The sequence below is a fragment of the Microcaecilia unicolor genome, unplaced genomic scaffold (assembly GCF_901765095.1).
Source record: "Microcaecilia unicolor unplaced genomic scaffold, aMicUni1.1, whole genome shotgun sequence".
Taxonomy (NCBI): Eukaryota; Metazoa; Chordata; class Amphibia; order Gymnophiona; family Siphonopidae; genus Microcaecilia; species Microcaecilia unicolor.
Window position 1 is genome coordinate 10,458 of NW_021963049.1, and position 27,443 is coordinate 37,900.

Sequence of the window (27,443 nt, forward strand, 5' to 3'; positions counted from 1 at the left end):
GGAGACCGCATTCGTGCGACAGTGGGAAAGCACTCGCGCATGCGTGGTGGAGCATGGGCTCATGCTCCACAAAGCTCTCTTTTTAACTTTGGCACAATGCCAGACTGGGCAGTGTGGATCGGTGTCCCCCACTTGTGAGAATATGAAGTCTGCTGATCTCAGAGAATCCCTGCTGCATGTAAGTATCTTCGCTTTCTCTCCCTTTCTAACTCAGATAGTAGAGAGAATAGGCTTTCAAAACTATTTTTGTCCTTCACCCTGCTAACTCTTGCTGTAGTATTCTAATTTTGACTACTATACTGTGGAAAAGCTCTTCAAAGTTTTATATTCTATTGCCAGCCTTAGGTAAGAAAGCAGCTTTTGTCTTAATAGCTGGTTTAATTTGCATTTACATTGAAGAAACTGCTATATGTATTGGGGATATTTGGGTTTAAAGGAGAAAAGTTATCTGGCTGAATTTAATTATTGTATCAAACTGTGTCATTGTTTGCCCCTCCTACAGAACTTTTTTGATAGAGGACTTGGCTGACTTGTAGAACAGAGAGCTTTTCAAGAACTGTGGGGGAAGGGTTAAAACCTTTGTTACAAACAGTAGCTTTTTCTGAAGTACTAGTTATTTTTGGAAAGGGAGAGAAAAGTTTACAAAATACCAAGAATTTCAATAGGTGGCTCAAAGCCTGGTGTCATCAAGAAGGTTTTAAGTACATAGGAGGATGGGGCAATACATGGAAAAACAAAAGACTAGATTGTAACGATGAGCTGCATCTCACTGTAGAAGGAAAAAGAATCTTTGGTGAGAAATTGACAATGTTTCTAGACATTTAAACTAGAAGGTGGTGGGGGTGGCATATGGAGGCAGGTCACTCTAGTGGTCACCCTCAGCTAAAGACAAGATGCGACAGTAGTAATGAAAGCAACAAAAACAAGTGTCTTAGCAAATCACTTCTTACCAAAACACAGAAAGTGAGACTAAACAAAAAAAACTAAACTGAAGATGAGACTGCCACTGAAATGTAGCTGGAAAGCAATGACCACGAATGCTTGCAGTCTAAGCAACAAAGTTCATGATCTGCAAGCCCTTATGTTAGAGGCAGACTTAGATTGTTGCTATCACGGAGGCATGGTTCAGTGATCCCATGAATGGGAGGCTTAATGTAGCTCACCTTGAGCTACTGCTGAAAAAGGTGTGAGCGATATCCAAAAATTATATTCACACATGCCATATTTTGACACCTAATTGGCACACCTCTCTATGTGCGAGCTTGTAGAATTGCCTTTTACATGCCTGAAGAAATAATTTTTTTTGTTAAGGAAACTGGAATCAGTTATTTGAATGTTTAGAAATAAGTTTAGCATGTAGGTGTAGTATTATTTCAACTATTTCAACTTTTCACATTCAGGATATGTGATTTAATCATGTGATTAAAACTTTTAATCAGGGGAGGGGGGAGTCGTGTGATGGTAGAAGCTTGAGCAGATGGTTTCCCTGGGCACCCGACTCCCTTAATTCAGGAAGAGGACTGGCTATGCTCTCTGGATGCTGATACCCACATGTAGATACATCTGACTCACAAAATGTATCATAGTTTTTGAGTAGGGAAACACCACAACCAGTACTGCAGCTTGTCATTTGGTGTCGCATCTGCCCCTAGGGTTTTCACCACATGTCTCGCAGTAGTTGCATCATAGGTATGCAGGCTAGGGGTTCACGTGTTTCCCTACTTGATTGATTGGCTGCTAAAGAGCACCTCAAACAAAGGGGTTCAACAATCAATGCAGAGAATTATTCAGGTGTTTGAGTTAGTAGGATTCCTTACAACCTACCTCAAGTCCCATCTCCTTCCTTCACAGCAATTGAAGGTCATTGCACAAAAACCTGATTCAGATTTTTGAGAAAAGCTGTTCTTGTATTTAGACTTTTTTCTGTGAAAACCATCATTCATAAGTTTACTGTTAACTTTGTTACATGTCATCAAAACAATGTCAGAATAACAAAAATAATGTGAAGACTACTGTATAAATCAGGGGTGGGCATCCCTGGTCCTCGAGAGCTGCAACACAGTCAAGTTTTTAGTATTTTCCCAATGAATATGCATGCGATCTGTTTGTATGCACTGCCTCTATTGTATGCAAATAGATCTTATGCATATTCATTGGGAAATCCTGAAAACCCAACTGGGTTGTGGCCCTCAAGGACCGAGATTGCCTTCCCTGGGCTACAGCTTAACATATTTTTGTCTAAATATTGTCTGATTAATAATGTAATAGTCACGCTAATAAAAGAAGCATGGTTTATATCCTTATCATTCACAATCCTCTTTCATTTCATCTGCTGAACTGTCTTTAGATATGATGGTTGCAGTCTATGTGAGCTTCAGGAATGTATTTCTCGACTAAACTCTGGATGACTTTCACCTTTCCGCCTTTAATGAAACAGGTCCAGAATACACAGGAATTGTTGGGTTTGATGGCTGCTGTATTCCTTTCATCAAAGCATGAAAACATAATGCCAAAAGCACCTGTCATTGATGTTCTCGCTTGTCATGCCTATTGCATTTCACAAAAGTAGTACTTGATACAACTCATTTGTGCAAGAACCTGTTAAATCCACTCATCTTAAACAAGCAGCTTCTTGGTTCCCATTTTCTTTCAGAGTTGAACGCCATTTGACATCTAGTTTGTCACCATTCCTCTCAGATACAGATTGCGGGCAGCATGATCTCTGATTTTGTTGAAAGTTAAGAGGATTTCTTACTTCGGTCATTGAAATCACAGCAGAGCTTGCATCCATAATCAGGGGCAATAGATTGCTGCAGTATTCTCTCTCTTTCCATTCAGAAATTCCTCTCTATTTTTGTTTGTTTTCAGCTGCTATCATCATACTTTGGCTCTTTTTTTAGTATTTTGGCAGTATAATTCAACATTTTCACTTATGACCCCTGTGCTCTAAAACATAAATGATTGCTTTGCAGTGCTGAATGATCAGCTAGGCTAGTATACGCATGGGCCCAAACACATACTGCAATACTATCACTTCAAATTAATTAAATTGACCTAAATTAGGACTTTAAAATTATAGCACTAGTTAGTAGATACAAAATATTGTTCATTTGAAGTGATTAATATATTTGGAAATTAGCCTTTATTTCATTTCCTGTTGGATTTCTTCTTGTGAACTTAACAGGATTTTACACAAAGCTGAAGACACAATAAAATTTTGCAATGGCTAATTCGAGGACTTGGTATGTTTTTTCAGCAAAAATAAGTAAATAGATAATGAACTGTTCTATGAAAGAATACATCAGTAAGAAAAGTTTTGTCCCCAAAGTGAACTTATCAGGTTTTGCTGACACCCTTCAATTGGAGTTCATAGGAGCCCTGCTAGACATAGCTCAGGCCTGAGCTTTTCTTCTGGCCCAGCAAGTGGACACATTAGTTTCTGTAGCACTGTAAGGTTAACAGAGCCAGCAAGTATCAGGTCGGCAAATGTTGAGATTGGTAGGCCATATGGCCTTGACTGTGGATGTCACACTCATGGCACACCCCCATATGAGGCCAGCCCAGTGGGTCCTACCTTCCCAATGGCTTCAAACCATGGGAACCTAGCAGATAATATTGCTTTTGTTCCTTTTTCTCAAAAGGTGGATAATTTGATCTAATTTGACCGTGGGACTCCAGATGCCCAGGTCTACACCCAAGGTTGGTGATCCTCCCTGGAGGCTCAATATCACATCAACCTCCTGGAATTTTGGGCCATTTGGGGTGCTCTAAAGGCTTTCAGAGATCAGCTTGAGAATCAAATTATTCTCATTCAAACAGACCATCAGGTCAACAAGCAGGGAGGCATGGGATCGTACCTTCTGTGTTAGGAAGCAGTTAGGATGTTGCAGTGAGCAGCTAGGAATGGCATGGTGATCAGAGCCACTTACCTAGCGGGGAAGAGCAATTGTCTGGCAGACAAGCTGAGCAGAATAATTCAACCGAATGAGTGGTTTCAACATGGGCATAGCTAAAAAGATTGTTCAAGAGTGGGGAACTCCTTTGATAGATCTTTGCCACTAATCTCAAAAATAAAGACCCTCAGTATTGTGCCATGTGATCTCAGTCTGGAAAATAGCCTTGGATACTTTTCTCCTCAATTGGGGGATGGGTCTTCTGTATGTGTTATCCTTCTATCCTGCTCATAGGGAAAGCACTCCTGAAACTCAGGCAGGACAAGGGAATCATAATCCTCACCCCCCCCCCCCCCTCATTTGCCAAGGCATATTTTGGTTCCCTTTACTCCTGGGATTGTCTGTCTGGAACCCTTGAAGGGTAGAGTGCTTTCCTAATCTCAGAATGAGAGATCCCTTCTTAGAACCCAAGCTTTAGTCCGTAACCCTCATGACTTGGATGTTGAGAGGTTAGAAGTAGACGAGGGTGTCTCCTACATCTTGTCTAATTTATCTATTCATTGCTTATGATATACCGCATTGGGCCTATATAGGCATCTAAGCGGTTAACAATTATAAAATAAAGGTGAAGGAAAGAGTGGATGGAGGGGATGGGGGAAGCAAGAGAGGTCAGATAGTGAGAGAGATTCCACTAAGAGTTGTAATAATTTCAAATGGAAGAAGTTTGATTTGAGGGCAGGCCTTTAGATCCATTTTTGTGGGAATTCAGTTGCTAACAACGTTTCTAAACTTTACCTGCTATACTACCCAACTCACCCATCAGAATGATCATATTTTGGATGGCGCTAAAACTGCCAATGGCCTATATTGCTCCTCATATACTCAATCCCGTTGTCTGGCTTCTGACCATCACTTACTACAGTTAACTTTAACAACGTGTCACACTACACTGCCTGTTGTCACTCCCATCACCCGAAATCTCATGATTTACAAAATCTGGTCACCGAAGTTCTTTAGACCTCAATCAGTATTGATGACGCTACCTTTTATCAGATGCATGTAGACATGCAGGCTGAGACCTTGACCGCTACCCTTCAACAGGCATTTGATGCTGTAGCACCTACTAGAGGGTCTCATTCAAGTACAATTAGGAGACATAAGTGATACTCGACTTACGCTTGATGTGTACGTAACGCCATCATTGTGAACATAGGAAGTAGAAATGTGTCACTACAAATTGCAATTTCTTATAAACAGAAAACAAATGAGTATAAGAAATGCATCTATATGACTAAGAAACGCTATTACTCCCAATGCTCTAGCCCCTAACTCTAGAGCCCTTTATAGTTAGATCCTACACTACTGAACATTCTCCTCTTTCGGATGCTATCTCTGCCTATACCTTGGCTATAGATTTTCATGAAAACATTAACTGATTTGTTCCACACTTCCATTTGCACCCACACTTTTATATTCTAGTGGGACTCTTTTTCTGACTCCTAAACAGGATCCTGACGATATATCAGCATCTACACAGGCTTCTCAGGTGCTCTCATCTTTTGATCCACTCTCTATTTTCAATTATGACTGCTATTACATCGGTCTGGCGTACTACTGCTCCCCAGGAAACTTGCCCTTCCAGTCAGTTAGCCTGACCCTTCCCCATCCTTTAGTCATTACTACAGATGATCTTGACTAACAGTTTTACATTGGGTCACTTTCCTTCCTCCTGGAAAGCGGCCGTTATTTGTCCTAAAAAAAAAAAAGACACTAAAGTGCCTTCTGGCGATATTGCTAATTATCACCCAATAACTAAGTTGCCCCTTTTCTCAAAAATAGCACAGTTTTTGGTCTTACTTCAACTGACAGCACATGTTGAAGACATTTCAGCCTTACATCCCAATCAGGTAGGATTCCGGACGTCCTATAGTACCGAATCAGCATTAGTAGCTCTCCTTACCCACTATACAGTTGGCATTATCTAACAAACAGGCTGTTCTCCCTATCTATTGATCTTTCTTCAGCATTTGAATCTAGTAGATCATGCTATACTCTACACAGACTGCTGCAAATACGCATCACCAGAGCTTATCATCAATCTTTTCCCATAACGTGTGGAGTGCCACAGGGTTCGTTGTTGGCCCCAATACGTTCAACATATTCTTAGCTGCCTTGTCGCTGCTTAATAGCTGACCTTTGCTTTACCCCTTTTCTATGCAGATGACATAGAGGTATTGGCTCCGTTTAGTCCTAATGATCCTTTTATCGCAGGCTTCTCTTACCGCCAAGTTAGAAATAATACTATTATGGATTGAGTCAAACAGGACAAAACTAAATTTATCGAAATTTAAAATTGTTGTTCTCTTGTAGCCCCTTCCCTCCAGAATTATCTCCACTTCGATACCCTTAGGATCCTAGGGGTAACTTTTGACACTGGTCTCTTTCTCAACTCATGTCTCAACTGTAATTTCCAATTGTTTTTACCAGCTATGTCAGATCAGATCCTTATGTCCATTTCTTGAGCCAGGCATGCTTAGAATTTTAACACATGCTCAAGTCCTTACTAGTATTGACTGTTATAATGCTCTATTTCAGGGGATTAACCAACGAGAACTCAGACATCTGCAATTGATACAAAATACTGCAGTGAAATTAGTATTAGGAGGGCAGAAATATGACCATGTTACCCTCTTACTACTGCCTCCCTGTGCAATATTGTGTCCAATTTAAAATTCTCATTTATTTCATAAGACTCTTCTATCTGGCCAACCTCTGATTTTGTTGCTATGACTTTATCTTCCCTGAATGTCCCTTTTGCCCCTTGGTCATTTAATGCAGCGTTTCTTAACCCAATCCTCCATTTAGTGCAGTGGTTCTCAACTCAGTCTTCAGGGCAAACCCAGCCAGTCAGGTTTTAGGATTGTCTACAATGAATATGCTTGAGAGAGATTTACATACCAAGGAGGCAGTGCATGCAGATCTCTCTCATGCATATTCATTATGGATATCCATAAAACCTGACTGGCTGGGTATGCCTTGAGGAGTGGGCTGAGAGCTACTGCTCTAGTGATCCAACACTCTTATTGGCTTCTTGTATCTAATGTACCTAAAAAACTATGGAGCCCTCTTACAAAGGCGCGCTGAAAAATGGCCTGTGGTAGTGTAGGCGCAGGTTTTGGTCATGCGCAGAATCATTTTTCAGCGCACCTGTAAAAAAAGGCCCCTTTTTTGCCAAAAATGGACGTGCGGCAAAATCAAAATTGCCATGTATCCATTTTGGGTCTGAGAACTTACCGCTAGCCATAGACCTAATGGTAAAGAATTTGGGCAGTGATGACCTATGCGCATCAAGTGCCACTTGGCGCGCGTCCGCTACGTGCACCAGAAAATAAAAAATATTTTTCAGATGTGCATAGCGGATGCTCACCAAAATTGAAATTACTGCAAGGGCCACACGGTAACCGGGCGGTAACTCAAATTGGCGCATGTAGGCGCCTATGCGGCTTAGTAAAAGGGACCCTATGTGTGTGTGCTTCCAAGGCAGTCTTCTTTTCAAAGTCTCTTTTTGCCTTCCTTATGAGCAATTTACATTTGACTTGCTATTCCTTATACCGGTTTCTATTATCCTCAGTTGGATCCTTCTGCCGTTTTTTTTGAAAGCTGTTTTTAGCTCTAATGCCCTTCTTTACTTTTTAACTATGCTGGCTGTTGTTTGACCTTCCTTCTGCCTTTTTTAATATGTGGAATATATCTGGTTTGGGCTTCCAGGATGTTACTTTTGAACATCCACACCTGATACAAATTTTTTTTTTTTTACCTTTGCAGCTGTTCCTGTAAGTTTGGTTGTGTTTTTTTTTAACCATTGTCATTATTTTATCAGTCTCCTTTTTGAAAGTTAAATACTGATGGTATTAGAATTCCTGTGTGTACTTACTCCAGTTATGAAATCAATATGATCATTGTTAAGTGGTCCCAGAACCATTACCTCTCGTACCAGATCATGAGCTCTAGTAAAGACTAGATCTAAAATTGCTTCCCCTTTTGTTGGACCCTGAACCAGCTGCTCCATAAAGCAGTCCTTGATTTCATTTAGGAACTTTACCTCCCTAGCCCACTCCAATGTTACATTTATATAGTCAATATCAGGGTAATTGAAATCACCTGCTATTATTGTATTATCCAGTTTGTTAGCCTCTCTAATTTATGCTAATATGTCTATAACAGTCTAATCATTCTGGCCAGGTGGATGGTTATGTACTCCTATCATTATCCTGTGCCCCTTTATACATGGAATTTCTATCCATAATTAATCTTAATACACTGTAGTAACTTTCTTCTTCGAGAGGTTTCTACCCATTGATGGAGTGTGTTAGATTGTAACTGGCCATCAGTGGTTTATTATTTAGTTCTTATTTGTACTACTCTGCTCTTACTTGATATTTTGTTTATGGTTTTGTAAACCTGCTCGTTTTATTTATTGTAAGCCACAAAAAATAGAATAAATAAATAGTACTTTATTTCCTTGTTTTAATTGTATACTTCTCCTTTTGTTTTTATTCACTTTAATAAAGATGTAAAAACATGTATGATAAACTCAGAGAATGCCTTTAGAGAATGATGAGGGAATTAAAGCAAACATTTAATGACCTTCACACTTAAGCAAGGCACAGAGTGGTTTAACTTGCACAGAGCGACATCTAGTCTGCCCAATAAGACTCTAACCGTTTTATTGGGCAGACTAGATGAACAATATAGGTTTTTGTCGAGATTTACTATGTTCCTCTGATTGCAGATAAAGACTATATGGTATATGCCGTTTACTTATCCATACTAACTACTAAGCTCTATAATCCCATCTTCTGTTTTAGAGATCCTCTCTGCTTTTATCACACTTTCTGGAATTCAAATAATCTTAATCTCCACCCCTTCTGCTGGGAGGCCAGTCTATTCTATTCTATCAAGATCTTTTATACCACAATAATCCAGTTGAATTCAAAGCAGTTAACATATTTAATAGAACTTCAAAATTAATGAAGGAATAATATATATAGATACATAATCAGAAATAATTAAGAGCTTCTTTTGAACAAATATGTTTTTACCATTTTCCTAAAAAGAAAATAAGAAGATGCTTGCCTTATGTTCGGAGGAAGCTTAGTCTATAATCTTAACTCCTGAAAAAATAAAAGAAGTTTTCAAAAAAAGATTTAAAATGGATATTTCGTAAAGAAGGAAAGCCAAGATTCAATGTCCTAAGAAAACCTAGTGTCCGATTCGTTGAGGAGAAAAAGCAGTAACTGTCAAAACTTCAGAATTCAAGCCAAATATTGATTTGAAAATAAGACAAAGCACATTAAAATTGCTACGATTACTCATTACTAACCAATGGAAAGTACAATCTATATAAGAAATGCTATCAAATCATGAAGTCCTACTAATTAATCTAATAGCTGTATTCTGCATTAGTGTCAACTGTCTCATTTAGTTAGCTGAAATACACATATATAGAGAGTTACAATATTTGTTTAATCCCACTAAGGCAAATTGGTAAAAAGAGATTCAAATCCCAGGAGTAGGTAGGTAGCATGAACTTGGAATCAAACATCTGATCTAAGTTCACTCTAAAGCAAATAGACCTGAGATCTTGGCAGAATTACAGCTCCTGGACTCTCAGCCAACTTGAAAGAGCATTAAACATTAGGTAAGAAAAAGTATTGATTTTTTACTATTTTGACATTATTTTACTATTTAGAAATTGTTTTCTGAGGGTATATTTTTCTTATCTTTTTATAACTATTTCTAGACATTTGTAAAAGAAATAAGTTGATTTACTTGCTGTATTTCCTTCTCAATTTTCTGTTAAATTAACTTCAGTTGATTGCATAATTTAAATATTGCGATTAACTAAACTTTGACCATTAATTAGTGCTGAATAAAACTCGTAATTTATTCCAAAGTAAAGTTTCAGTAGGATTGACTATCTCTTACACCCAGATATCTTAAATACTAGCTTAACACTGAAAGTTATTTAAGGGTATCACTCAGATGCAACACACAATTCTTTTAACATAGCAAATAGATTGTGGGTTCAGAAGACCAGCATGAATAGATGGAGGAGGAGCTGTAGCTGAAAGAGAAGAAGGTATAGGAATATGAGTCCAGAGCTTACTTTTGTGTGGAGAAGATGATAAATGGTGGGAGTAGGTCTGTGGCCTGACAATACAAGGATAGAAATGTGGTAATGGGGAGTAAGGGATGAAGGGAATAAGAGGTGTGGGAAGGAGTGTGACTGGAAATTGGAGATCTAGGAGGTTGAGAGGAAGAGATGGGAGAGTTGATATGTAGGTGATGGGTAAAAAGGAAATGGAGGGTGAAATTTGGGCAGAGGCATAAAAGAAAGAAAAAGGGAGGAGAGATCTAAAAGGGAAAGATCAGTATGTTAGAGACAGATGCAGTAAAGGATTGGAACAAGACAGGAGGAGAGAGGAGAACTGACAAATGGATGGCAGAAGATACAGGGAAACAGAAAATAGAAACTGGCATCAGCATAGTGGAGAAATAAAATGTCTAGACAATAAAGGTAGAAAAAGGTATTTTATTTTGAATTTATTAACTGGAATATGTTAGCTTTGGGAATCATGTATCATGGATGTCTTTCTATTATGTGTTCTACAAGAGGAAATTTTCTGTTTGTATTTCTCCAGTGTTGCAGCATATGCTGAGTTTGTCAACTTGGGGTTCCCGGTTCAGTTTTTATCTTCATATTTTTATTTCTGATGTGTGGTCCCTTGTTTTTTTATTTGTTGAGGGCCTGTGTGTGTTTTGCGTGTTGACTGAGTTAGGATCATCTGTGTGTATGTAGTTTCCATGTAGAGATCTATAGTAGTCCTACTTATTTGGTTTACCTGTAGTAGGTGTACTGGTGTTTGAGGGCCCAGTGTAATTTTGGCAGTACTGGCTATTAATTTGCAGTTTGAATCATGGAATTAATGCTGCTGTTGGATGGCATGTTTGCTGCAAGTATTTAGAGAGGATTATTTTTTTCAGGTTTTGTCTTTCAGAATGTGCTTGGTACTAGAGAGTTTTGTTTCTATTGCTCATTAAATATTTTTTGTTTTGTGATTTAGGGCCTCTTTTACCAAGCCACTCTAGCGGCAATGCCGACAAAGCCCATTCATTTTGAATGAGCTCCATCTGTATTGCCGCATGGGAACCGCTAGTGTGGCTTGATATGAAGCCCTTAGTTCTGATGTGTATCTGTTGGGTAGAGGTTGAGTTTTTTTTTTTTTTTAGATGCAGAGAATACTTACATTTAACTCATAAGAACCCCCTTACTCCCAGATTGTAGTTATGAGGAGCAGCCACCCTGCCATTCCTGGTGCATTGGGGAAGAGGTACAGGGATGGGGCAAATGGGAAAAATGTAGAGGCAGGGTGCTGGGGGCTCCATATCATTCTTCTTCTCAGGCAGCAGATTGTCTTGAGCTGCTCCTGGTTCTTAGGCTACAGATATCTTTTGAAATGTGTGTCCTTGTATTCTCTTCATCTGTCATATTCCCTTCTGATTACCTAGAAAGGGCATAATCGAACGGGGCACCCAAGTTTTCATGAGGGCATCCTCGCAGGATGGCCCCGCAAAGGGGCGGGGAAACCCATATTATCGAAACAAGATGGGCGTCCATCTTTCGTTTCGATAATACGGTTGGGGACGCCCAAATCTTAACATTTAGTTCTTGGATTTATATTAACTGAAACCTGGAGTAAATCCTCATGTATAAATTAGGCACAGATCCCCCAAATTGTACATCTTTAATGAATGACCATGCCCTTCCAATGACCATGACCATGCTCCCTGATGCAGTAAAAGATTTGTGCGTGCATCTTTATAAAATAGTGTATACCAAGATGTACGTGCAAATAAACTGGGCTTGCCGCCAAACTTGCACGCATCTATAGAATCCAGGGGACAGTGTATAAAGGTCCCTTCTGAAGAACCACATTTAAATGACAACTTCCTGATGGTTTTTGTCACACTTTATTACCCCATTTAGGATGCATATAGAGGCGTTGTAAAACTTTGCAAAGTACTTCATGTAACTGTACACTTTCCAACCGTGAATCCCCCTCCTCTAGTACCTTCTCAAAAGTCTATCTCTGTATAATCCTTCCTAGTCACTTCAGCCTATTTTTGTATTTGGAATGGAGAGAATCCGTACACAAAAATGTGATAATAGCCTATCAGTCTTTTATCAGTGCCATCCTGGGGTCATATCTTGTCAAATGCAGATGGTTCTAGGTCTCTTACACTGTGTTAACCCTTGAATACAATAGGATATTTGTTTATAATGAAAGAGATGCCATAGCAGGCTTATAAAATCTGAAAAGAATATAACCTTGTTGTGTCAGGTTCCAGTAACTGTTACACTTTGATAAGCCCTCTATCCTGCCTTTGACAGAACCCCATCCCCTCCATCCCCATGGCAAACCATTCCATTGTCAATTATTGAGGGGATTTTAATGTGTGCACAATACGAGAAATGTATTGCAAGGTCCGATGTAGCCTAGAAGGGGTATTTGAGAGGATTTTATGCCAGTTTAGGGGATTTCTTTTTCCTGTGATGAAAGCAAGTACCTTGAATTTTAAAAGGCAGAATGGAAGTAACAGTTGTGCACAGAGATAAAGAGTGGCTTCACTGTGTGCTTGTTTGAAGAAAACAAAAGTACCAGCACACATCTGTACATATTCTGCACATAAATATCGCCTTCATGAAACTTTTATTTGCAAGAATTTTTGCAAGGCTAATACTTAATGCGTAGGATAACATGCACAGATGTGCTGGCACTTATGCTTTCTTTGAACATGCACACAGTAAGGCGCCTTTACCAAAGAACCTTTGTGCTCATGTGCTCAGCAGGCTTCCCCTGATTAGCATGCAAGTTCTCTGCATCGCTGCGGAATATCTTATATTTGTGGTAAAAGCCAGATACTTGGCCATCTACGTGTGACTCTACAGTATGTTTTTCTGCATTGGCCCCCTAGTCTTTAGAGAAGCCCACATAGCCAATGCTAGAGAAGAGTTGGGAGAGAATAGGACAAGGACAGAGTCAGCGGGGACAGAGCTTGAGGGGGCGAGGATATGGACAGAGCCCATGGGGACGGGGACATACTTTGTCTCCTTGTCATTCTCTACTTTGAAACCTGTTAATAAACTGGACTGTTATTTATGTTTGAGTGATGCAGATAACGACATTTTGATTTTTTTTTTGGAAAAACAAAGCAAACATGCTGACCACAAATGGCAAAATTTGCATGGGGGATCCTGTACATTCCTGGTAACAGTACATCTTCTGAGTACACATCTTCTATTGCAGGAAGGACTGTGGAAGACAGGAGAGCTAGACTGAATCCGGAGACTGTTGATGACTTATTCATCCACAGATTAAAAAATCATAACAGTGCTTTATAGGGCATATTTCTCCCTCGCTAGGGCATACAGAGTGGGTTGTATTTTGTACCCCTGGACATTTTCACAGAGTGGATTAGGATTCCTTGGGTAGTAGAAGTCAGCTATTGTTGGGGTTGGAAGGGTAGAGGGTTGTGTTGGTGGGTGGGTTACTTTGCTTGTTGTTGTTGTTTTCTATTTGTGATTTATAAATAATAGTTGCACTGCATATTGTTTCTTTTTATACTTTAATAAAAATATTTAAATATAAAATCATAAGCAATTAGAGGCTTCTGCAGATGAGGACAGAGCCCGTGGGGACGGGACGGGGACAGAGATAGAGCCTGCAGGGATGGAGACAGAATGCATGGGGACGGAGCGGGAATGGGGACAAACTTTGTCCCCTTGTCATTCTTTAGGAGTAGGCTCATAAGCACAGATTGGCCAGCAGCTCTTGATCCAAAGCACTGCCTTTGCTGAGCTTTGGTCCTTTTCAAGCAGTAGGCATAGCCTATTTATAGACTAGACTATGGAGGGCCTTTTTGTGAGATTTGAATGGGGATTTGGACAGAAATTGGGGAACTATTGGGAGCATTATTCAGCTAGCAGTGGTCAGCATTTCTTTAAACATTGGCTCCTGCCTGCTAAGTTAGACCTGGATATTTGGTACTAGCATTTCAGAGATCTCCAATGGTGGTACCCAGATAGGTACTCAGTTAACCTAGGACAGCCTTTTTTCTATGTCCTAAGTTAACCATATAGTTATTCAGATACTGTTGCTGAACATCAGTAGTGCATGGTGCACAGCCCAGCACTAACCGAATAGTACTGCGGCTGTCACAGCTGATATTTAGCAGTTCGATCTGTTTTAAGTGCCACTCAGTATCAGCAGTTGGCCTGGTCTATGCTAGTGAACTGGGTATGAGTCTTTCCTAGCCCTCTACTATTTCTTCATTTAGGTGAAAAGATTTTGCCACTTTAGGCAAGAACTTGAGATGCATCCAGGAACTACCTTTTGATGATGGAATTACATGTAGGATTCATATGTTATTAATGCCTGAAGTTCACTTATTCTCCTGTGGAAGCATATTTTCCAGGGAAGAAACCTAAAAAAAGCAACTTTAAAGGAATACTTCATATGAAAGCAGCAAATTTAAGTCCTGCAGATCAATGTGCTTTTGTAATGAAAGTTTTATATGAAGCAGATCTTTCATGAAACAATCAACAATGTTTGATTATGGTGCACAGATTTGTACTCTAATAGAGAGGGTTTCAAGGCTAAGACATTATTAGGTACTGTAACATAGTAGAAATGTGACGTGGTCTTGACTGTTAATAAACATTAGATTGGAAATATCTCCCACTTGAGAACGTACATTCATCTAGTGGAAGGTTTCCGGGCAGCTAAAAGAATGCTCTGAATATGCTGCAGAATACTGAAAGTAGACATTAGAGACTGCTCAATTTCCAGGCTGTGATATCTAGGGACTTCAAGTCTAGATGAAGAAGACACCCCTGTTGTGCTGGGAATTGTGTACCTTATATCAGGTTTAAGACGATTACCCCTGCTCTGAAGTGAGCAAGCTTAGAGGGTCTTTTACTAAGGCGCGCTCATGTTTTTGGCGCACTTTAAAATTGTGGGCGCTAAACGTTAGAGACACCAATGCATTCCTATGGGCGTCTCTAACGTTTAACACAACTACAAGTTTAGCGTGCGCTAAAAACGTGAGCGCGTCTTAGTAAAAGATGCCCTGAGTCTTCATACCACAACGTCTTCACAGCATCACAGATCTTTATGCAAAATCATTATAAATATCCTAATACCTAATAGTATTGTGCTGCTTGAGAACAAAGTTGACAACTGTAGTTTCTCATAATAAATGTTCAGAAATATGCAGACAGGTACTGTTTGTTGATTTTTGTATAATTCCTATATACTACCTTCCCAGGTAACGTTGTATAACTGGTTTATGATTTAAAATTCATACAAGATTTCCTTTTGAGGCTCCAGGATTTTAGTTTTTCTGGAGATAGCAAGAGCTAAGTAGCTTGGAAGAAAGGCTTTTATTTTTTTTAAGCCCCGGGATTTTTTGCCCCTATAATTTCTGCATAAATATTTGCTTTCTCATCAGGAAACTGTCTTTTGGGATTCTTTGCAGTTTAAAAACTTTTTGAAAGCGCATGAGAGTTAATCGTATGCAGATGCAGAATTTGGGAGGGTTTAGTTAATGTGCTGCTGTATGGGTTGGGTTTTTCTTTTTACCCTGATTGTGGTTTCTGTTTTCTTTTTGAATTATATGCTAGGTTTTTTTTTTTGTTACATTTGTACCCCGCGCTTTCCCACTCATGGCAGGCTCAATGCGGCTTACATGGGGCAATGGAAGGTTAAGTGACTTGCCCTGAGTCACAAGGAGCTGCCTGTGCCTGAAGTGGGAATCGAACTCAGTTCCTCAGGACCAAAGTCCACCACCCTAACCACTAGGCCACTCCTCCACTTTTGGCACCCTTCTTAACAAAAATTTTACTCAGTTAAGAAACCCCTTCCTATATAGATTATGCCATTGCAGCAGAAATCTGCAATAAATGCCTCTCCCAAGATATGTGGACTTACTTGATATGTTAAAATTTCTTTGTTAGTTTCTTGCCAATTACTTTGCTTTCTTAGGGCTTCTTTTTTTCAAGCCGCGCTAGCGGTTCCTGCGCAGCAATGCCAATGGAGCTCATTCAGAGTGAATGGGCTTTGTCAGCATTACTTCACCGGGAGTCGCTTGCATGGCTTGATAAGAGGCCCTTAGAATTGTAAAATTCAAAATTTCTAATAAAAAGGGAAAGAAAAATTAGACAACTCCTAGAAAATTAGACCAACATCAGAATACATTATCATCCTATAGATGAAATATATCACAGCTAACTATCCCCCTCCCAACTTCCTTTCGACAGATTGATGAGCTTCATAAGGCAGCAGGAGTAACTTTTTGTGGTACAGTGCCCTGCTTTTGTGTATTGACACCATTTAAACAGATAACAGCAAGATTTATGATTGATTTATTTATTTACAACACTTTTATACCCCAGTATCTACTATTCTGTGCAGTGTACAAACTGACATACAAATTGACTTAACTTTAATGATACAAGAGCAGCACCAGAGGGTTCTCCAGTCTAATACCAGCAAATAATTTAAGTTATCAAGTCATCCTGTTTTGGAAAATGAGGAAAAAAGATTTCAGCCTGCCTTTAGACACAAGAGGATCAAAAAATGAGGGATGTTTTACTTTGTGTTTGAAGTGTAAGAGTTTATTTTCATCAGTTTTGAACTTGTTAAATTGGAAATTCTGTCCTTCCAGTTTTGTAGTGGTACAAATGACCCAGAAGCAGATTTAATTGTTTCGCAGACTTTATTAAATCTGACTGTTGTTCAAAATGCATAAAATGTACAGATGGAAAGCTTTGAAGCAATATTTAGAGGAGTGCATGCATACAACTGAAGGCATAATATATTCAGTCAGAGGGAGAACAAATTTTTATTCATGTCACACAAGACCTTTACCAATTTAATTTTTGTTTTATTTGCAGAATGCTCTTTTTAATTGCATTAACAGAAATGAAAGTAAGTATGCCATGTTAATATAAAAAGATTTTAAAGTAATTTAACAAACATTACATTCTTGTTAGCGTTAAGTTAGAATCCTTAAGGAGGTAATTTTATAAAGCATTTCCCCATATAAAATGGCTATTATAAAATTGCAGGGGCATACATACATACATACAGTATACATGCCAACAAGAGCATGTGTACTTTCATGCCATCTTTGTAAAGGCACTGTTGGGGATATAGTTTATATGAACTGGAATAGATTGTTCACAAGTTTACATCTTCTTTGGAGCAGGTATAAATTTGTACATGGGCATTTGAGCATTATTGGTACTGTTTCTGATATCCTATTTTATAAAGGCACATAGAAGGCGAGCACCTTTCACTTAGGTGTTCTGCTATAATAATACACCCCCAAAATTGCAAGATAGAACAAAATTTGTATTACACAGATTGATTCAGTAAAACGATCAGAAAATGTAAGACAAAAAATAGTTTTTCCCCCCAGTGTGCAGTTGCCACTTCCGCCTGATATTCAGACCATAGGAGATAGCTGGGCTGTCTCCTGCGGCCCCCTCTAAACCTGGATATTCAATGCTGGATTGCTTCCAGTCTCTGGCATTGAATATCCGGTTTAGCACTGGCCGGTTAAAGTCAGACCGGCCAAAGTTATTCTGCCTATTGTGTTGGCCGCCAAACTTGGCTGGTCCGCTTTTAAAAATCAGGGGATAGCCAGTTATATTGCGCCACATAACCGACTATCTTTAAGCTGCTAACCAGTGATATTCAGTGTTGGATAGCTGCCTAAGTTCCATTTAATGGCTATTTTGTTTTAAATATTGGGCGGTGTCTTGTTCCATGTCTGGCAATGCATATCAGGAATGGCTGACTTTTGTTATCCTAGAAGTTGTTTTGTAAATTTTTTTCAATGGATGCAGCTAATTCCTGTACTGAATGTTGAGAGACTTGAGGCATATTTTCAAAGCACTTAGCCTTCCAAAGTTCTATAGAAACCTATGGAACTTTGGAAGGCTAAGTGCTTTGAAAATATGCAAAATAAGACAAAACCTAATATTCCCAAAAGATATTTGTAGCTTATATTTAGATATAGGACAAATACTTTTATTTATTTATTTCTATTTATTTGTTACATATGTATCCCACATTTTCCCACATATTTGTAGGCTCAATGTGGCTTACATAGTACCGTAGAGGCAATCGCCAATAAGTCCTTTGCAGCTTAGGTGATGGAGATTTAGATATGATCATGTTGATCTTGATGTGTTTCTGGTTGGTAGGTCTATGAAATTTGTCATGTATCCCGGGGCTTCGCCGTGGATGATTTTATGAACCAGGGTGCAGATTTTGAGCACAATGCGTTTTGATTGGGAGCCAGTGCAATTTTTCTCGTAGGGGTTTGGCACTTTTGAATCCCGTTTTTCCAAATATAAGACTGGCTGCTGTGTTTTGAGCAGTTTGGAGTTTCTTTATGATTTGTTCTTTGCATCCTGCATAGATTCCATTGCAGTAGTCTAGGTGGCTTAGTACCATAGATTGTACCAAGTTGTGGAATATTTCCCTCGGGAAAAAAGGTTTCACTCGTTTGAGCTTCCACATTGAGTGGAACATTTTCTTTGTTGTAGCTTTCATCTGGCTCTCTAGTGTGAGGTTTCGGTCGATTGTAACTCCGAGAATTTTCAGGCTGTCTGAAATAGGGAGGGTGTAACCTGGGGTAGTTATGTTGGTGGGTTTGTTCTTGTTGTATTGGGATGAGAGGGGGTGTAACCTGGGGTAGTTATGTTGGTGGGTTTGTTCGTGTTGTATTGGGATGAGAGGGGGTGTAACCTGGGGTAGTTATGTTGGTGGGTTTGTTCATGTTGTATTGGGATGAGAGGATGAGACTGTGTTTTTTCTGTGTTAAGTTTTAGTTGGAATGCATTCGCCCATGAGTTCATGATGTTCAAGCTGAGTTTGATTTCTTTGGTGATTTCTGTAAGATCATGTTTGTAAGGGATGTATATTGTGACATTGCCTACGTATGTGAACGGGTTAAGGCCTTGATTGGATAATGACTTGGCTAGTGGGGTCAACATTAGGTTGAAAAGGAGCAGTGATAGTGGAGATCCTTGAGGTACTCCGCAGTCTGCTTTCCATGGTGATGATATGTTCGAATTTGATTTCACTTTATGTTCTAGTAGTTAGGAAACCCTTAATCCAGCTAAGTACATTTCCACCAATCCCGAAGTATTTTAGGATGCTTAGTAGTATATTATGGTTTACCATATCGAACGCACTAGACATATCGACTTGTAGGAGAAGTACGCTTTTGCGTGATGCAATTTCTTGTTTGAATTTGGACAAGAGAGTAATCAGTACTGATTCGGTGCTGTGCTTGGAGCGAAGTCCTGATTGTGATTCAAGTAGTATTGTGAATTTGTTTATGTAGTCATTAAGTTGTTTGGTTACCATGCTTTCCATCAGTTTGACCACCAGTGGGATTGATGCTACTGGGCGGTAGTTGGTGATGTCGTTTGTTTTTTTCTTCGAATCTTTTGGTATTGGGGTGAGTAGGATGTTGCCGTTTTCCTTAGGGAAGAGGCCATGTTGATGCATGTAGTTTAGGTGGGATGTGAGATGCGGTGGGGAGCGGATTTTAATAGGTAATTGGGGCAGGTATCCAATTTACAGTGAGTCTTGGGGAACCTATTAATTGCTTGGTTGACTGTTTCAGTGGTGAGGGGAGCGAAGCTTGTCCAGAATCTGTCGGCTGGGTATTCACAGAGGATTGGGTCCATACAGTCAATGAAGTCTCCGATGTCGGTGATGTTCTGAGGTAACGTGTTGCGTAGGTTTATAATTTTTTCATTGAAGTATTTGTCAAGTTTGTCTGCAGATGAGATATCTGTGTTGGTTGCGGCGACTGCGGTGGAGTCAAGTAGTTTGTTCACGAGTTGGTATAATTTATTTGTGTTTTTGTAGTCAGGCCCTATTTTGGTTTTGTAATATAACCTTTTGGCTTTTCTTATTGCGTATTTGTATTTTCTTTGAGTTTGTTTCCATGTGTCGAGTGTTTGTACATCTTTTATTTTTTTCCATGCTCGTTCGAGTTTCCTGGATTGCATTTTTAGTTTTTTCAGTTCTTCGTTGTACCATGGTATCGAGTTATGCCTACGCGAGGTTCTTGTTTGTATGGGTGCTATTTCGTCTAATATGTTTTTGCATCTTTTATCCCAATCTGAGAGGTAGTATGTAGAGTCCGTATGTGCTGTCCAGGCAAACAAGATTGTACTGGGTTTGCCAAGTTTAGCTTTATTCCCTAGCATAGGGAATGCAGCAAAGTAAAAACACATTTTAAAAAAAGGCATGCCAGCAGGACAGTATACTTGTTAGATTACTCACAGTTCAAACAACATGGATATCCTAACATATAAACATAAGGAAATACAATGAATCATGTGCTAAACAATACTACATATTGCACCCCACATCCATATGCAAATGACAAAATAATACATACGGTTCTATACAGGTTTAACAATGAAGTCTTTAATTTCATGATGCTTTAAAGCTAAACATTTATACAATAGCTTTGTTCCATAGAAGAACACTGTAATGTCATTTTATGTTGTTTTTTTCCTATCCTGTTAACATTTTCTGTTTTAAAGTGGGATCAGTTTGCTGCAGCTATGCCGGCCGACATACAAATTGCCGAGAATACTGTCAGGCAATTTTTCGAACAGATTCTTCGCCTGGCCCTTCGCAGATTAAAGCTGTTGAAAATTACTGTGCCTCTGTTAGCCCTCAACTAATACACTGTGTTCACAATTATACTCAATCCTATCCAATGAGAAACCCAATTGATAGTAAGTAAAAACCTCAAACTTAAAACATTTCTATATGCATGTGGAATCTTGCAGATTTTATTTATTCTAATTTATGCTTCTGTTGCTACTAATGGCCACAGTCTCTAGTTCTAAAATGTTAGCGATAAAATGACGTTTATTTCTGTGATGTTAATATAGCAATAAAGAAGCCAATGAAATGTCTTAAAGCTAGATTATAAGTATTTTAAGGCATATGCAGTATACCAAAATTATTTGATTTTGATTTTAAAACAATGGTGATTTATTGAATTGGAGTTTTAAACAGTAGTGGCTTTTGTAAATGTTCTCAGATGATGAAAATATAAAGCATTAACTAGATACATCATGAAGGCAAATTTCACATTGCCCTTATTTATGCAAAGTTCACTGGTATGTTTTACCCAAGGTCTTTGCATCACCTCTGAAACTGAAGGTATATGTGTGTGCTTTCATTTAGATAATTACTAAACAGTGAAGTACCCAGGAGACACTTACCTGCTTTTGCTGTGGGTACTTTCTTGGGAAAAAAATGTGCATTTTGTTTTTCAAAAGGTCATGGTAGCAAACAGTATTCCAATATTTAAAGAAAAACAATAAAAGAGACTTCAAATATGCACACTACAAGTGTCTACTGTGGTTTGGGGTTTGTAGTTCTGCTCCAAGGAGATCATTGGTGGAGACTTTATAATAGCACTCTGACAGAGGAATGTTGTTTGGAGATATTCTTATTCTTACCTTATTCTGCCAGGTTTGTTTTCCATTGTCAGTCCTAGGTAAAAAAGCAGATTTAGTCTTACAACTGGTTTGATTTGCATTGATGAAACTGCTATAATTCTTGGGAATACTTAGATTTAAAGGAGAAAAGCTAGTTTCTAGCTGAATTTGATTGTTGTATCAAACGGAATATAATTGTTTTTATCAAACTGTCATTGCTTGCCCCTCCCATAGAATTTTTTGATAGAGGATTTGGCTAACTCACTGAGCCTTATAGCCCTACCCCACCCTTCCCAGGGTTTTCTACTGGTGTATATATATAACCCTAAAATCATTAACATTACTCCCCAGTCATACACAGGCAATCTTGCAGACTTTTAACCCTTTCATAGTAACACCTGTTCATACTCATTCCAACCAATCAGGATGACTTTTATTCTGTTTTCAGCTTGCTACTCTAAAACAGGAGCTCTGCAAACTAAAGCAGGAATTGGATGCAATTAAAGCAGTTTCTATCACTGTATAAAATCATACCAATTTTTCACCACTGCCTCAAAGACTAAACCACCTAAACATAAATGGATCACAGTAGGCTCAGGGAGACTACGACGTGGCACGGAAGCATCCACCCTCACAATTGTTGCCCCTGCAGAATTCCTTTGCTCCATTATAGCACTGTGATGCTCCAGAAAATAGAACTGAGGTGGAACAAGAAGTAATGAAGGTGTCCCAAGAAAAGACACCTCCAAAGCACCAATAAAGAATCTCATACCAGAAAACAGTTGCTGCTAGGGGTTCCATTATCATAGGCATTAACTTTGGAACACAGTTCAAGGGGCCCAGGAAAGTGAATGCCTTCCATGATCCTCAGCTACCTGGAGCACTAAGCAAATACTGACTATAATCAGAGCAGAAACTAAGGAGTCTAACACTGATGTTATCTACCTGGGAACAAATGATCTGGCCACAAATACCCCACTTAAAGCGTAGAGAGCTTTTCAGGAGCTGAAGGAGAGGTTAAAACCTTTGGTACAATCAGTAGCTTTTTCTGAAGTACTACCTACTTTTGGAAAGGGAGAGAAGTTTTACAAGATACTGAGAATTTCAACAGGTGGCTCAAGGCCTGGTGTTATCAAGAAGGTTTTAGGTACACAGGAGGCTGGGGCAATACATGAAAAAACAAAAGGCTACATTGTAACGATGAGGTGTGGTAGGAAAAAATATCCTTGGTGAAAAAAATTCTGACAATATATTTCTAGGTATTTAAACTAGAAGGTGGGGTGGCATATGGAGGCAGGTAATTTCCAGTGGACACCCCAGCTCAAGACAAAATGTGACAGTAGTAAAGAAAGCAATGACCACAAATGCTCGCAGTCTAAGCAGCAATGTTCTTGATTTGCAAGCCCTGATGTTAGAGGCAGACTTAGACATTGTTGCTATCATAGAGATATGGTTCAATGATTCACGTGAATGGATTGCAAACATACCAGGCTACAATCTATTTAGGAAGGATAGAGCTGGTTGTAAAGGTGGAAGAGTAGCTCTGTATGTGAGAAACGATATCGCAGTGACTGAAATGCCAGGGGCCTGGGGAAAGGAAGAAGCGATCTGGATCACCTTGAAAAGAGGTGATGGAACCTCTGTCCACATGGGTGTTGTCTACAGACCTCTGACATAATTGGAGGAACTAGATAAAGATCTTGTTACAGATATCCAAAAGTTGGGAAAGAAAAGAGAGGTGCTGTTGCTGTGAGATTTCAACCTGCCAGATGTGGATTGGGAAGTTCCATTTGCAGAATTGAAAAGAAGTAGAGAGATCGTGGGTGCCTTTCATAATTCTGTGCTTAGACAAATGGTGATGGAACCCACCAGGGAGGGAGGGAGCGATGCTGGACATTGGAGCCTGCCTCAGGACTCTGAGAATGTAGTGTACAATATTGTATATTGTTCAACCATTGTTAACACACAGGAAAATATGAAATGATGCTGAGTAATTATCTACTCCAGCAAAACACAGCTCAAGGTCCAAATCTAAAAAGCATACAATTCCAGAAAAAAATCGCACAGAGGGACCATAATCTTAAACCATTTATTGAACATCTAGTTGTACTCCAATGAGACACCAAAGGTGCCGATTCTATGTTCCTGTTAAGACAACTACGATGTTCAATTATCCATGTCTTCATGAATTGGTTGTGCCAATGTACAAGAGAGGGCATTGTCATTGTATGATGTAGATGATGTGAGAGGAATTACAATCAGATGTGTGAAACAATTTGTATTCATGGCCAGTACTTGGAGTCTTAAATAAGAAATTTCTATAACGTGGGCACACGCTTCAAGATTGGCATCTACAGTGATCTAATGGAGTATCTGCTTGATGTTCAGGTGGATACTCAGGGAGGCAAGATGGGACAAGACTTTCTTTCAAGCTTTTCTCTCAAGAATATGCAATTAATATAATTTATTAATATAATTTATACAACAGTGGAATGATACATGTAAAGAAGTTCTAGATGAGTTGGCTTCATTAAAAGTAAAAACTAGACCCAAAAAGAAATTATCCTCCTGGTTTGATGACTCTTTTAGAAATGAAGAAGTGGCAATATTACCCCAACTCCCATCCCAAAAAAGTCCCAAGCAAGCCAAAGCATTGTTTCAACTACAGACCTGTAGCCTCCATCCCATTATTTGTCAAGGAAGGACTGATCTTGCAACAACTAATGGAATATCTCCAACTCCATTCTATTCTGCACAAATCGCAATCAGGATTTAGACTTTCCTTATTCACCGTAACTGTTCTTACCACTCTGTTAGCCAGCTTCAGATAGGAGCTCAGTGTTGGTAATAAAATTATAGTACTCCAATTGGATATGTCTAGCACATTTGATATTGTCGACCACAATATTCTCTTAAATATTCTTGACCATTATGTTATTTGTGGTGCTGTCCATGATTGGTTCTCAGGCTTTTTGAAATATAGATTATAAAAAATAAATTGGGCACTATTTCTTCATCCTGGTTTTCTAGTTGAGTACTGCAGGGTTCTCCCTTGTCTCCCATCTTATTTAACATCATGATGATTCATCTTGGTAATCTACTTGAGAGCAACGGTCTTTCTACTTTTGTTTATGCTGATGACATCACTATTTACATTCCATTTTCCAAAACAGTTTATGATATAATTAACAAAATCAGATTAGATATCACATTAACTGAATTTGGGGCTTCTAAATTGAAACTTAATACTGAAAAGACTAAATTTTTATTAATAACAAATCCTTATCATCCAACTATTCTCAAAGATTTTATAATTGGTAATATAACATACTCTCTTGTATCCTCAATGAAAATCTTAGGGGTTACAGTTGATCAGTTTTTATCCTTAGAAAGGCAAGTCTCGAATGTTATCTCTAGTTTCTTACATATGCTTTGGAAACTAAAGGGATTGTGATCATTTTTCACAAGACCAGTCTTCCGTACCTTAACCCAATCTCTTGTTCTAACAAAAATTCACGGTTGTAGTTTCTGTCTATGCTGTAATTAAATGCGGCTTTCTTAAAAAAAAATACAATCTGTTCAAAACACAGCTGACCGTCTAATTTGTAAATCATGCTTTGCTAAAGCTACCCCACTCCTTCATAATCTACGCTGGATACTTATAAAGAGAAGAATTTTGTTTGTTCCCAATCCACACTGTGCTCTGGGCAGGGATGGCAACGCTCACTCCATGATGTGGTAGAGGGGAAGGCTCTGGGGCCTGTTGGAGGCAGCTGGTTTTCATAGCTGCAGCTGCTTCTAGCTGACCCACAAACAAAAAGAAGGAGATGGACCATAGCAATCAGAGACTGGAGGGACATATTAATATTTATTAATGAACAGTATTTACTCAAATTTATGTCCCTCCAGTCACTGATTGCTGTGGTACATCTCCTACTAATTCTTTTGTTTTGGACTGCTCCATGGGAAGTTTGAGCTCCTCATGTTTGCGGATTCTCTAGCTGACCCACGGCAAGTTTGGAAGACATAAGTGGAGAGAGGGGCTGAGATGCTGGACCTGTGAGGAGGGAGAGAGAAATGGCAGACGTAAAATGGGAGGAGAGAGAGAGAGGTGCCAGACCACAGGAGCAGGGAACAGGACATTTTGTTTCAAAGACAGGCAGCCCATACCAGTGGGCAGGCCCAGGCGTTTTGCTGGGCTTATTCAGTGGGAGCTACACCCCAGTTACTGCAATCTGCTCCTCACAGGTCTCTTATTGAGTCATGTCCCTCCTCTTCATTCCATTCAAAATTCTGCTGCAAAACATTTCTGCCATTCCACTTCAGTGGTTCCCCTATCCCTTTCTACTTAACAGTTAAAACTTCTCTTAAAAGTACATCCATTATCTCTCCTCTTATCTTGCTCTATACTCCTGCCTGGGAATTCAGTTGATTGGGTAAGTCATCTTATCTGTGCCCTTCTCTTCCGCCAGCTGTAAATTCTGTTCTGTTTTGCTGTGCCTTGTATCTGGAATAGACTTCCTGAGGCATTATAGTGCATTATATTTGCATTCAAATCTAAGGTCAAAGCCCATCTTTTTGAGGCTGCTTTTAAATTTTAACTGCTTGTTTGTCTTCTTTTTAACCGTGTTTTAATTATTCCCTTAATTTAACATATTCTAATCTGTTATTTGTTCTATGTGTCTGAATAGATTGTTAAACTTTGTCAAGCAGGGATTCTCTGTGTAAAATGCTGCACACATCTAGTTGCACTATATAAGTTGTTGTATTAGTATAGGTATTATGATTTAAAAAAGAATAAAGGGAAACAAATATAAGGTACCCAAGAGAGAAATATAGTTTGAGACCATTTATATGGTTTGTTTGCTGAGACAGACTAATTTTGTGTGTTTGTATATCACATTAAACTGTAAAGAACAGGTTTTCATTTTCTCTTATATTGTTATTTTTAAAAAATCTATGATGGTCAGGCATATGCTTCCTCTGCAACTTTTGGCAGCATAGTGTTTTTATTATGCAACCTTATAAAATTTATATATTTTTTTTTTAATATTTAGGTTTGCATTGTTGTGAAAGAGCAGAAGATTATGCTTGCCAGAATACTTGTAAAAGGATTCTGATGTCGATGAAAACAGAGCATGAAATAGTTGATGGACTTATTGATGGTTGCAAAACATTACCCCTGCCTCAGGATCCTCTGTGGCAATGTTTTCTTGAAAGTTCAAGGACATTTCATCCTGGAATTACAGTGCATCCTCCACCTTCTACAGGGCTTGATGGTGCTAAACTTCATTGCTGTTCTAAAGCTAACTCATCTACATGTCGGTCAGTATCTTTTTTTTTTTTTTTTTTTTTTTCCCCATGTAGGACTCTCCAAAGGTGTTCTGTTTTTCTATTCCTTACAATTTAATCCAAGTTCTTTAGAGTAGGGATGGGACCTATGTGTTTTCACAGAATGAAGGACCAAAGGTGGCATGCAAAAAGTCTTTATTAGAAAAACAATTCATACAGTCAATGCTGAATAAAATCCAAGGTGAATGTCCTCCAGGAAAAAAACACAATGAAGCCCAAAAACCCAACACAGATTTGTGTTTGTGTCTGCTTCAGAGGTCACTACATCTATATGTAACAAACAATTATATATCGAGTATAATAATGTGACAAATTTAAAATGTTATGTACAGAAAGACTAAATAAATACAAGTGAATAAAAACAGATAATGAACAGGTGTAAAAGAAAAGATATTTAAAAAGGGGGTATACTAGAAATACATCAAAACTAAGCATGCATTACATATTGTCCAAGCCAATAAATAAGAATCTACTGATAAGCTTTCTCTGTAATCTGGTTATCCTATATAATAATTCTCACCTCCAACGTTCTGAGGCTGCCTGGGACCCTGGCTTCCACCAGGTGGTCTGCTTCATGGAGTAGA

General features: G+C 38.9%; 1 protein-coding gene across 1 annotated transcript in view; it reads left to right on the plus strand.

Annotated features, from left to right (window-relative positions):
- Positions 1-16,911: 16,911 nt before the first annotated feature.
- LOC115458839 (reversion-inducing cysteine-rich protein with Kazal motifs-like) overlaps positions 16,912-27,443 on the plus strand; it is a gene marked incomplete at its 5' end in the record, with an annotated part of 203,992 nt that continues 193,460 nt past the window's right edge. The window contains 3 exons of the mRNA XM_030188665.1: positions 16,912-16,945; positions 20,596-20,793; positions 26,565-26,832. Of these exons, the coding sequence (XP_030044525.1) occupies positions 16,912-16,945; positions 20,596-20,793; positions 26,565-26,832 (500 nt within the window). The remainder of the gene's footprint in view (positions 16,946-20,595; positions 20,794-26,564; positions 26,833-27,443) is intronic.